The sequence below is a fragment of the Aquarana catesbeiana genome, linkage group LG09, assembly GCF_042186555.1.
Source record: "Aquarana catesbeiana isolate 2022-GZ linkage group LG09, ASM4218655v1, whole genome shotgun sequence".
Classification (NCBI taxonomy): domain Eukaryota; kingdom Metazoa; phylum Chordata; class Amphibia; order Anura; family Ranidae; genus Aquarana; species Aquarana catesbeiana.
The window spans coordinates 5,445,933-5,459,241 of NC_133332.1; the positions used below are offsets into that span (position 1 = coordinate 5,445,933).

At 50.2% G+C, this 13,309-nt stretch overlaps 1 protein-coding gene across 1 annotated transcript in view; it reads left to right on the forward strand.

Moving 5' to 3' along the window:
- Positions 1 to 8,460: 8,460 nt before the first annotated feature.
- The window catches only part of LOC141107400 (xaa-Pro aminopeptidase 2-like), a gene marked incomplete in the record, with an annotated part of 211,680 nt that continues 206,831 nt past the window's right edge, over positions 8,461 to 13,309 (forward strand). Inside the window, 2 exon segments of the mRNA XM_073598107.1 lie at positions 8,461 to 8,615; positions 11,952 to 12,056. Coding sequence (XP_073454208.1) covers positions 12,014 to 12,056 — 43 coding nt within the window.

A 13,309-nucleotide genomic window follows, 5' to 3' on the forward strand; every position in this document is an offset into this window, starting at 1 on the left:
TTGGCGGCAGGGACTGAGTTGAATATGTAAATCGCTCTGTAAGTCGATGGAGCTTTATAATTGGTTGTAATAATTAAATATCACATGGCACTGAGCTCTGTCTGGGTGATGGGATCTGCAGCTATGTAGAAGGTAAATGTGATGGAAGGCGCAGCGCTGCCATCTACAGGCACTTTGTGATATTGCAGCCACATTGGTATAATGCGTTGCACCGTTGCCATCCTTGTAGCGATTTTCTTAAGCATATTATCGCCAAAATCGAACTTCAGAACATGGAAGGGGGTGTCTTGATTTTTACATCCAGATCTCTGATGACTTCTTGGAAAGCGGGTCCTGATCCGCAGTTTACTTTTTCAATGGCTGCAAGATAAGAACATTAAAGCTGAAGACTAATCTGCTTATATTTTGCCTTCCTTGGTTCCTCCCCCCTCCCCCCATCAACATGTTACTGAGACTTTAAGATGAAACCTTTCCGTTTTCATCACATATCTTATTTTAGGCTCAGTGATGTCATCACCGGGTCTCTGTGCTTCTCTATGCAATGCAGGCAGATCATGGCTGGTGGGAGGGGCCAGCAGGGGGCGGTACAGAGCTTCCTGATAACATCCCAGCCCCCGGCCTCAGTCCTCCTCTCAGGAGCCGGGCCGGATCTAACCAGATCTGATCTGAGGGGCAGTAAAAAAAAAGAAAAATCAGGGGGCACAAAGTAAACACTGAGAGTCTCTTCCACACGGTGCCCTGAGAATCAGCGCCATGTATGAGGATCAAAAGAGTCTGTGCCCCCAAATATCAGGTGTTCCTATCAGATCCCCCCCCTTATATCATGAACACTATCAGGGCCCCCATCAGAGTCCCCCCTTACATCAGGGTCCCCATCAGAGTCCCCCCTTACATCAGTGTCCCCATCGGAGTCCCCCCTTACATCAGGGTCCCCATCAGAGTCCCCCCTTACATCAGTGTCCCCATCGGAGTCCCCCCTTACATCAGGGTCCCCATCAGAGTTCCCCCTTACATCAGGTGTCCCCATCAGAGTCCCCCCTTACATCAGTGTCCCCATCGGAGTCCCCCCTTACATCAGGGTCCCCATCAGAGTCCCCCCTTACATCAGGTGTCCCCATCAGAGTCCCCCCTTACATCAGGTGTCCCCATCAGAGTCCCCCCTTACATCAGGGTCCCCATCAGAGTCCCCCCTTACATCAGTGTCCCCATCGGAGTCCCCCCTTACATCAGGGTCCCCATCAGAGTCCCCCCTTACATCAGTGTCCCCATCGGAGTCCCCCCTTACATCAGGGTCCCCATCAGAGTCCCCCCTTACATCAGGTGTCCCCATCAGAGTCCCCCCTTACATCAGTGTCCCCATCGGAGTCCCCCCTTACATCAGGGTCCCCATCAGAGTCCCCCCTTACATCAGGTGTCCCCATCAGAGTCCCCCCTTACATCAGGTGTCCCCATCAGAGTCCCCCCTTACATCAGGGTCCCCATCAGAGTCCCCCCTTACATCAGGTGTCCCCATCAGAGTCCCCCCTTACATCAGGGTCCCCATCAGAGTCCCCCCTTACATCAGGGTCCCCTTTACAGTCCCCCTTATATCAGGAATTCTCATAAGAGCCCCCCTTTACATCAGATGTTCAAATCAGAGTCCCCCTTACATAAGGGTCCTATCAAAGTCCCCATCAGAGTCCCTTAAGGAGACCCCAATGTAAGGGGGACAGAGAATGCAAATGAATGTTTCCGCCATGTACCGGATCTCTGATGTGAAGGAGGGGGGAGGGGACGAGGAGCGGACGGAGTTTTAACTTCTTACCCCTAAAAAAATATAAATAAATAAAAATAATATAAAATAATAAGTACTTAATAAATCCAAATAAAAATTGTCTTTAGATGCATTTTATGTCAAAGTAAAAAAAAAAAAAAAAAAAAAAAAAAAGAAAAACCCCTTTCCCCCTTGACAATGTCAGTTGTCACTCCCCTCCCCCGCTCTGGGGGGTCACTGAAATATTCCAGCGTTGGGGAAATTCTCGCCGGTCCCAGAGGGGCGCCCCAGACCCGCGATCAAAGATGTCCGCCGCCGACCCAGAATGATCGATCGTCAGATAATATTCGGGGGCTGCGGCTCCCATTTTCACCCTCCCCCCCCCCTTCGTGTCACATGAAAATTCCAGAGACAAGGCGGACCGCACAATTATCCTGCGGGAGGGGGAGGGGGGGACTTCTGGGGGAAAAGACAAGAAGCTCATCATAGACACTCAGACCTCTTCTGGGACTTCTGGAGCAACACCCCCATGTCAGAGGATCCTGGAGGGATGTGGAAGCTGCTTGTAGTTGTTGTATTGATGCCGAGTAACCAGCAGTGTAAAATCAGCCATTTAAGGGCCCCTTTTACTTACTGGCTGTAAGACTCGAAGCTGCTCTCCGGACTCCGGAGATAATTATTATAAATTGGGGACTCCGGCTATAAATTCACCGATAGAATTCAAAACCAATCCGGATAACGGAAGACCCAAAATATTATTTTTTGAACTTCTTCCTTTCAAAGGATCCTTTATTCTTCTCTTCTTATTATTATTAAACAGTTCAGTTTTTATTTTTTAGAAGTGACAAATTCTTGCAAACATTATTTAATTTTTTTTATGTAATCCACAGACAAAAAATAAAAAATTGAAAAAATTATTACTACTATAAAAAAAAAAAAAAAAAGAAAAAAAAAAAAAGTATACGTTTTACCCCATCAGAAGCATTTCAAAGTTATTAAAAAAAAAAAAAAACATTTTGGGATTTTTTTTTAATTTAACATTATTTTTAATCAATGAACAAATAATAATATTATAACATTAATAATAATAATAATAATATTTGTTAATAATAACAAATAATCAAACAAATAAAAGTGAAAAAAAAAAAAAAAAAAGGTTTGAATATCAATGGTTAGAAAACTAGAAATCGGCGCCTTTCACACGGCGAGCCGGCGCAGATCCGACCTGTCCGATTTCTGGGGCGGAGCCGGGCGGGCCACCCATTGACTCCTATGGGGAGATGTGTCCGCTGACCGCCGTCTGCCATCCGATCCGCTAAAATCAGACGTCTGGGCGATACGTTCGTCGTCCGTCTGGGTGGATCTGATTGGATGAGATCGGATGGACATGCTGTCCGTTTTCGTCCGATCGCTCCATTGGAATCGGCGGCGCTCTGACAGGCCCCTCCCCCGCTCAGTGAGCAGAGGCGGACCTATCATCCGCCGACTCAGCGCAGATCAACGGAGAGAGATCCCCCCTCCCCCGCTGTGCCCCCCGGACTCCGCTGAGCGCATCCGCCTTGTGTGAATGAGCCACAATGTTACTTTGTATCTCTCTATCTCCTGTCTGATCAATGTTTATAAACAATGTTACTTTGTATCTCTCTATCTCCTGTCTGATCAATGTTTATAAACAATGTTACTTTGTATCTCTATCTCCCGTCTGATCAATGTTTATAAACAATGTTACTTTGTATCTCCCGTCTGATCAATGTTTATAAACAATGTTACTTTGTATCTCTCTATCTCCCGTCTGATCAATGTTTATAAACAATGTTACTTTGTATCTCTCTATCTCCCGTCTGATCAATGTTTATAAACAATGTTACTTTGTATCTCCCTATCTCCCCTCTGATCGATGTTTATAAACAATGTTACTTTGTATCTCCCTATCTCCCCTCTGATCGATGTTTATAAACAATGTTACTTTGTATCTCTCTATCTCCCGTCTGATCGATGTTTATAAACAATGTTACTTTGTATCTCTCTATCTCCCGTCTGATCAATGTTTATAAACAATGTTACTTTGTATTTCTCAGTCTCCCCAATGATTTTGTATCCAGTCATGGAGGAGAAGATTGTACAATCAGACTTCAACATGTGTGGGGAGTTTTAGATGGTCAGAGCTACACACCATACAGTAGAGCCACATGGGCTGATGATCGGGGGTGGGTTTTGATAAACTTTTTTGGGATGGCGGCAAACAAACCCCCCCCCCCCCCAGTCTGCACTCACCCCTCCAGGGTCACGGAGGCGTGGCTTCCCCCGGTTTCTCCTCCCAGTCAACCCAGTCTTCTTTAGATCCACCTCCAGTCCTGATTGGCCAGGAGGAGAAGCTGGAAACCTATAGCGAATATTGATTCGCTAGTGTCACAAGTGGGCGGGTTCAGCCCAACCTTCTTCAAGCCAATTAGAGCCTCGGGCTCTCATCATAAATATACTCATGGAAACCTATGAGTCCGGCGCCCCGCATGCAAACTAGGGGGGGGGTGGCGCCCCTCCCCCCTTTATGGACCGGTCGCTCCTGCTGATGGTGCTGTCCCCCCGCTTAGTCAGAATTCCGCAATGTCGGGAGTTATAGGAAGCTGATATCTTTACACATTTTTGGGGTGATTTATGAAGATTTTGCATTCATTTGCCCAGTGAAAGTGCGAGTATATTTGTTCTGTGAGAACGGGGCAAAAACTGAATGTTAATAGACTATATCAAGCACTGTTCGAATGTAAATTATTTATGTGAAAATACCACATTTGTCCACTAGATGAGGCCAAGTATCATTCAGGTTTTTTTTCATAATACATATTTAATCTTTATAACACTTATCTCCATCTAGTGGCCATTTGGGGTATTTTCTGTTTTTAATCAAGGAATTCCATTTCAACAACACATTTTACATTTGTGCCCCACTCACACTTTTGGGGTGATTTATAAAGATTTTGCATTCATTTGCTCAGTGAAAGTGCGAGTATATTTGTTCTGTGAGAACGGGGGGAAAAACTGAATGTAAATATCAAGTACTGTTCAAATATAAAACGTTTAGTTAAAAGAGAAAATACAACATTTGGCCACTAGGGAGGGGGGTATTTGGTGGTGATGGGGGAGGGGAGTATTTGGTGGTGATGGGGGGAGGGGGTATTTGGAGGTGATGGGGGGGAGGGGGTATTTGGTGGTGATGGGGGGAGGGGGGGTATTTGGTGGTGATGGGGGGAGGGGGGGTATTTGGTGGTGATGGGGGGAGGGGGGGTATTTGGTGGTGATGGGGGGAGGGGGGGTATTTGGTGGTGATGGGGGGAGGGGGGTATTTGGTGGTGATGGGGGGGAGGGGGTATTTGGTGGTGATGGGGGAGGTGGGGGGTATTTGGTGGTGATGGGGGGAGGGGGGGTATTTGGTGGTGATGGGGGGAGGGGGGGTATTTGGTGGTGATGGGGGGAGGGGGGGTATTTGGTGGTGATGGGGGGAGGGGGGTATTTGGTGGTGATGGGGGGAGGGGGGGTATTTGGTGGTGATGGGGGGAGGGGGGGTATTTGGTGGTGATGGGGGGGGGGGGTATTTGGTGGTGATGGGGGGAGGGGGGGTATTTGGTGGTGATGGGGGGAGGGGGGTATTTGGTGGTGATGGGGGGAGGGGGGTATTTGGAGGTGATGGGGGGGAGGGGGGTATTTGGTGGTGATGGGGGGAGGGGGGTATTTGGGGGGGAGGGGGGGTATTTGGAGGTGATGGGGGGAGGGGGGTATTTGGAGGTGATGGGGGGAGGGGGGTATTTGGTGGTGATGGGGGGAGGGGGGTATTTGGTGGTGATGGGGGGGTATTTGGAGGTGATGGGGGGAGGGGGGTATTTGGAGGTGATGGGGGAGGGGGGTATTTGGTGGTGATGGGGGGAGGGGGGTATTTGGTGGTGATGGGGGGAGGGGGGTATTTGGAGGTGATGGGGGGAGGGGGGTATTTGGAGGTGATGGGGGGAGGGGGGTATTTGGAGGTGATGGGGGGAGGGGGGTATTTGGAGGTGATGGGGGGAGGGGGGTATTTGGTGGTGATGGGGGGAGGGGGGTATTTGGTGGTGATGGGGGGAGGGGGGTATTTGGAGGTGATGGGGGGAGGGGGGTATTTGGAGGTGATGGGGGGGAGGGGGGTATTTGGTGGTGATGGGGGTAGGGGGGTATTTGGAGGTGATGGGGGGGAGGGGGGTATTTGGAGGTGATGGGGGGGAGGGGGGTATTTGGTGGTGATGGGGGGGAGGGGGGTATTTGGTGGTGATGGGGGGAGGGGGGTATTTGGGGGGGAGGGGGGGGTATTTGGAGGTGATGGGGGGAGGGGGGTATTTGGAGGTGATGGGGGGAGGGGGGTATTTGGAGGTGATGGGGGGAGGGGGGTATTTGGTGGTGATGGGGGGGTATTTGGAGGTGATGGGGGGAGGGGGGTATTTGGAGGTGATGGGGGAGGGGGGTATTTGGTGGTGATGGGGGAGGGGGGTATTTGGTGGTGATGGGGGAGGGGGGTATTTGGTGGTGATGGGGGAGGGGGGTATTTGGTGGAGATGGGAGGAGGGGGGTATTTGGTGGTGATGGGGGTATTTGGAGGAGATGGGGGGAGGGGGGGTATTTGGAGGAGATGGGGGGAGGGGGGGTATTTGGAGGAGATGGGGGGAGGGGGGGTATTTGGAGGAGATGGGGGGAGGGGGGGTATTTGGAGGAGATGGGGGGAGGGGGGGTATTTGGAGGAGATGGGGGGAGGGGGGGTATTTGGTGGTGATGGGGGGAGGGGGGTATTTGGTGGTGATGGGGGGAGGGGGGTATTTGGTGGTGATGGGGGGAGGGGGGTATTTGGTGGTGATGGGGGGAGGGGGGTATTTGGTAGTGATGGGGGGAGGGGGGTATTTGGTGGTGATGGGGGGAGGGGGGTATTTGGAGGTGATGGGGGGAGGGGGGTATTTGGTAGTGATGGGGGGAGGGGGGTATTTGGTGGTGATGGGGGGAGGGGGGTATTTGGAGGTGATGGGGGGGAGGGGGGTATTTGGAGGTGATGGGGGGAGGGGGGTATTTGGTGGAGATGGGGGGAGGGGGGTATTTGGTGGAGATGGGGGGAGGGGGGTATTTGGAGGAGATGGGGGGAGGGGGGTATTTGGAGGAGATGGGGGGAGGGGGGTATTTGGAGGAGATGGGGGGAGGGGGGTATTTGGTGGTGATGGGGGGAGGGGGGTATTTGGTAGTGATGGGGGGAGGGGGGTATTTGGAGGTGATGGGGGGAGGGGGGTATTTGGAGGAGATGGGGGGAGGGGGGGTATTTGGAGGAGATGGGGGGGGAGGGGGGTATTTGGTAGTGATGGGGGGAGGGGGGTATTTGGAGGTGATGGGGGGAGGGGGGTATTTGGAGGTGATGGGGGGAGGGGGGTATTTGGAGGTGATGGGGGGAGGGGGGTATTTGGTAGTGATGGGGGGAGGGGGGTATTTGGTGGTGATGGGGGGAGGGGGGTATTTGGTGGTGATGGGGGGAGGGGGGTATTTGGTGGAGATGGGGGGAGGGGGGTATTTGGTGGTGATGGGGGGAGGGGGGTATTTGGAGGTGATGGGGGGAGGGGGATATTTGGAGGTGATGGGGGGAGGGGGGTATTTGGAGGTGATGGGGGGGGGGGGTATTTGGTGGTGATGGGGGGAGGGGGGTATTTGGAGGTGATGGGGGGAGGGGGGTATTTGGAAGTGATGGGGGGAGGGGGGGTATTTGGTGGTGATGGGGGGAGGGGGGTATTTGGTGGTGATGGGGGGAGGGAGGTATTTGGAGGTGATGGGGGGAGGGGGGTATTTGGAGGTGATGGGGGGAGGGGGGTATTTGGAGGTGATGGGGGGAGGGGGGTATTTGGTGGTGATGGGGGGAGGGGGGTATTTGGAGGTGATGGGGGGAGGGGGGTATTTGGTGGTGATGGGGGGAGGAGGGGGGTATTTGGAGGTGATGGGGGGAGGGGGGTATTTGGTGGTGATGGGGGGAGGGGGGTATTTGGTGGTGATGGGGGGAGGGGGGTATTTGGTGGTGATGGGGGAGGGGGGTATTTGGTGGTGATGGGGGGAGGGGGGTATTTGGTGGTGATGGGGGGAGGGGGGTATTTGGTGGTGATGGGGGGAGGGGGGTATTTGGAGGTGATGGGGGGAGGGGGGTATTTGGTGTATTATCCGGGTCCGGTGTTGTCGGTAGAGATATGGGGGGTCCCCGGTGATAATATTGGGGTGTATGACGGTCCGGTGATGGGGGTGGTCTGTCTCCGGAGCTCCTCACCCTCTCTCCTCGGCTTGTTGTGTTGTATGGTGAGTTCCGGTTTCTGCGGACGAGTGCGGGGTGTACAAAGATGGCCGCGACTGAACGTCACTTCCGTTGCTTTTTCTGCACTGATAAACAGCGCGGCGACCTTTCAGAATAGGAAACGGAAGTGACGTTTAGTCACCGCCATCTTTCTACACCCCGCACTCGCCCACAGTAAGAATACACTGAGACGGGGAAAGCGGACATCTTGTTACACCCACCGGAGTTTTGCATTTTAAAATTATTTTTAATTGTAATTTGAGTTTATAAATTCGGACGGAGTTCTACATCATAACTTCAGATTACAGTTAAAAATAATTGTAAAACACAAACCTCCTGTGGGTGTAACAAGATGTCCGCTTTCTCCTTCCCACTCTATCCTTAGTGTGGGCGAGTACGGGGTGTAGCAAGATGGCGGTGACGTAACGTCATTTCCGTTACACATTCGGACGGGTCACCATGGAGACGGGGTACAGGCCGCCCGGAGATGCTGGGAGTTGTAGTCCGCTCTGTCGGCTGTGCGGGACTTATGCGGTGAGTGGTTGCTCGGGGGGTCTCAGTGTGACCCTCTCAGGCTGTGGGTGGGGTGAGGGGGGGGGGTCCCCTCTTATCACCCCTTCTTTATCTGGTGGGGGAGGGGAGGATGTCACTGAATGGGGGTCCCCTATTATCACCCCCCTGCAGTCATATTATCCAGGGATCCATTTAATAAGAGGGAGGGGGGTTCCTGTATACCTGGATTGGAAACCCATTTCATCACCACCCTGGGGGACTGACCTGGGGGGATTACACTGGGGGACGGACTGACCTGGGGGGATTACACTGGGGGACGGACTGACCTGGGGGGATTACACTGGGGGACGGACTGACCTGGGGGGATTACACTGGGGGACGGACTGACCTGGGGGGATTACACTGGGGGACGGACTGACCTGGGGGGATTACACTGGGGGACGGACTGACCTGGGGGGATTACACTGGGGGACGGACTGACCTGGGGGGATTACACTGGGGGGATTACACTGGGGGACGGACTGACTTGGGGGGATTACACTGGGGGACGGACTGACCTGGGGGGATTACACTGGGGGACGGACTGACCTGGGGGGATTACACTGGGGGACGGACTGACCTGGGGGGATTACACTGGGGGACGGACTGACCTGGGGGGATTACACTGGGGGACGGACTGACCTGGGGGGATTACACTGGGGGACGGACTGACTTGGGGGAATTACACTGGGGGACGGACTGACCTGGGGGGATTACACTGGGGGACGGACTGACCTGGGGGGATTACACTGGGGGGGGGACTGACCTGGGGGGATTACACTGGGGGACGGACTGACTTGGGGGGATTACACTGGGGGACGGACTGACTTGGGGGGATTACTGGGTGACAGACTTTTGGCCACACCCCCTGTTCATCACAGCTCTTATAGCTCTTCTTGGGGCACCCAAAGGTTATAAGTTACAAACCTATAGGATATACTGCAAAAAAAAAAAAATTGCAGTGCGCCGCTAAAGTGTTCGGCTTAATGAAAAGGTGGCGACCGTACTCCATCCATACAGAACAATACAACTATAGAACAGACCGAGGGTCTCCATCAGGTTCTATTATTATGAGGGTCTCCATCAGATTCTATTATTATGAAGGTCTCCATCAGGTTCTATTATTATGAGGGTCTCCATCAGGTTCTATTATTATGAGGGTCTCCATCAGGTTCTATTATTATGAGGGTCTCCATCAGGTTCTATTATTATGAGGGTCTCCATCACATTCTATTATTATGAGGGTCTCCATCGGTTTCTATTATTATGAGGGTCTCCATCAGATTCTATTATTATGAGGGTCTCCATCAGATTCTGTTATTATGAGGGTCTCTATCAGGTTCTATTATTATGAGGGTCTCCATCAGATTCTATTATTATGAGGGTCTCCATCAGATTCTGTTATTATGAGGGTCTCTATCAGGTTCTATTATTATGAGGGTCTCCATCAGAGACCCTCATATTATTATTATGAGGGTCTCCATCAGATTCTATTATTATGAGGGTCTCTATCAGGTTTTATTATTATGAGGGTCTCCATCGGGTTCTATTATTATGGGGTCACCATCAGGTTCTATTATTATGAGGGTCTCCATCAGGTTCTAATATTTTGAGGGTCTCTATCAGGTTCTATTATTATGGGGGTCTCCTTTAGATTCTATTATTATGAGGGTCTCCGTCAGGTTCTATTATTATGAGGGTCTCCATCAGGTTCTATTATTATGAGGGTCTCCATCAGGTTCTATTATTATGAGGGTCTCTATCAGGTTCTATTATTATGGAGTCACCATCAGGTTCTATTATTATGAGGGTCGCTATCATGTTCTTTTATTACGAGGGTCCCCATCAGGTTCTATTATTATGAGGGTCTCCGTCGGGTTCTATTTTTTGAGGGTCTCCATCAGGTTTTATTATTATGAGGGTCTCCATCAGGTTCTATTATTATGAGGATCTCCATCAGGTTCTATTATTATAAAGGTTTCTATCAGATTCAATTATTATGAGGGTCTCCATCATGTTATATTATTATGAGGGTCTCCGCCTGGTTCTATTATTATGAGGGTCTCCGTCGGTTTCTATTATTATCAGGGTCTCCATCAGGTTCTATTATTATGAGGGTCTCCATCAGGTTCTATTATTATGGGGTCACCATCAGGTTCTATTATTATGAGGGTCCCCATCAGGTTCTATTATTATGAGGGTCTCCCTCAGGTTCTATCATTATGAGGGTCCCCATCAGGTTCTATTATTATGAGGGTCTCTATCAGATTCAATTATTATGAGGGTCCCCATCAGGTTCCATTATTATGGGGGTCTCCATCAGATTCTATTATTATGAGGGTCTCCGTCGGGTTTTATTATTAATGAGGGTCTCTATCAGGTTCCATTATTATGAGGGTCTCCATCAGGTTCTATTATTATGAGGGTCTCCATCAGGTTCTATTATTATGAGGGTCTCCATCAGGTTCCATTATTATGAGGGTCTCCATCAGGTTCTATTATTATGAGGGTCTCCATCAGGTTCTATTATTATGAAGGTCTCTGTCGCGTTCTATTATTATGAGGGTCTCCATCAGATTATCACTTTTATTTTTATCAAAAAAAAATGTACACATCCCTTGTGATAGAAATTAGAGATGACAGGTCCTCTTTATGGAGACATCTGGGTGGTCTATAAGACCCCAAATCTCTCCTTCACCTTGGAAAACATGAGATAAAAAAAAGACATTGATTTCATGTTTTCTTAAAAAAAATGTCAGTGTTTACATCTGCCAGAACTGGAAGTGACGTCATGGCGTCGCTTCCGGCCTCCCAGAACCATAGAGATGCCTGGGGACCATCTGGTCCACGGCCAGCTCTATGGTAACCCAGTAGCACCGCCAGATTATATAAATCGGGCTCCCCGCTTACATTGGAGAGCTGGAAAAGGGGTCATCGGGAGGGGGGAGGAGGGAACGTCCTCTCCCGGTGCTTATAAAACACATGCAGCAGCTAATCCGCCACTAGGATGGCTTTTACAACACAGGAAGTCGCGTTCTGAAAAACTAAATCCTGGGATGATGCCTGTAGCTCCACCCATCATCCCGGTATGAAGCCTGTAGCTCCGCCCATCATCCCGGTATGAAGCCTGTAGCTCCGCCCATCATCCCGATGATGCCTGTAGCTCCGCCCATCATCCCGGTATGACCACTGAAAGTCCAGGACGTCCACCCGTCAGGAAGGGATTAAAGAGGAACTCCTCCCTTATTATAAATAAGACAACAAAGGCCTCTGGAGACGTGATTAGTAATTGTTTTGTTTTTTTCTCTTTCTCTATAGTCGTATCACAGCGGCCATTTTTACTCCTGGAACATGTGATAGGAAGTACCCCGGAAGAATCCATGAGGCCGGGGGGGGAGGACAACACTCGGAATACCAGTAATTGTAAGTGAAAGGAAACAATGTTTCATATTAAAATGTGGAGCTGGAGGGGGGGAGGGGGGAGGAGCTCCGAGCTCCTTCAGAAAAAAAATAAAAGTCGGCAGCTACAAATCCTCTACAAATACCAGGGATGAACTGGCCATCGGGACTACCGGGAGTTTCCTGGTGGGCCGATTGCTCAGTGGGCCGTATTCAGCGGCCGCCTATTCCATTGGAGGTCCGCGGCGATCTACCCGTCAATCGCCGACAGCTGGCTCCTGACGGGTAGATCGAGATTTGGCCAGCATGCAGAGTAGCACAGGAAGCATCTGTGATAGGTTCTCTCTCATGTCACGCTGCTCCCCGGCGGCCCCTCCTCTCTTCTCGTCCATCCCCATTTGCTTGTGACATCATCTGGGATGGACGAGAAGAGAGGAGGGGCCGCCGGGGAGCAGCGTGACATGAGAGAGAACCTATCACAGACGCTTCCTGTGCTACTCTGCATGCTGGCTAGTAAACAATGTGCCCCATAATGTGCCATGTGCCCCATCATGTGCCATTATGTGCCCTAATGTGCCCCCTATGTGCTATGTGCCCTGATGTCCTGTACTCTGATGTGCTGTTCCCTGATGTGCCCCGATGTGCTATGGTCTAGGGTCTCTATCAGGTTCTATTATTATGAGGGTCTCCATCAGGTTCTATTATTATGAGGGTCTCCATCAGGTTCTAATATTATGAGGGTCTCTATCAGGTTCTATTATTATGGGGGTCTCCTTTAGATTTTATTATTATGAGGGTCTCCATCAGGTTCTATTATTATGAGGGTCTCCCTCAGGTTCTATTATTATGAGGGTTTCCATCAGGTTCTATTATTATGGGGGTCTCCATCATGTTCTATTATTATGAGGGTCTCCATCGGGTTCTATTATTATGAGGGTATCCGTCGGGTTCTATTATTACAAGGGCCCCCATCAGGTTCTATTTTTATGAGGGTCTCCATCAGGTTCTATTATTATGAGGGTCTCTATCAGGTTCTATTATTATGAGGGTCTCCATCGGTTTCTATTATTATGAGGGTCTCCGTCAGATTATCACTTTTATTTTTATCACAAAAAAATGTACACATCCCTTGTGATAGAAATTAGAGATGACAGGTCCTCTTTATGGATGACATCTGGGGGGTCTATAAGACCCCAAATCTCTCCTCTACCTTGGAAAACATGAGATAAAAAAATGACATTGATTTCATGTTTTCCAAAAAAAAGTCAGTGTTTACA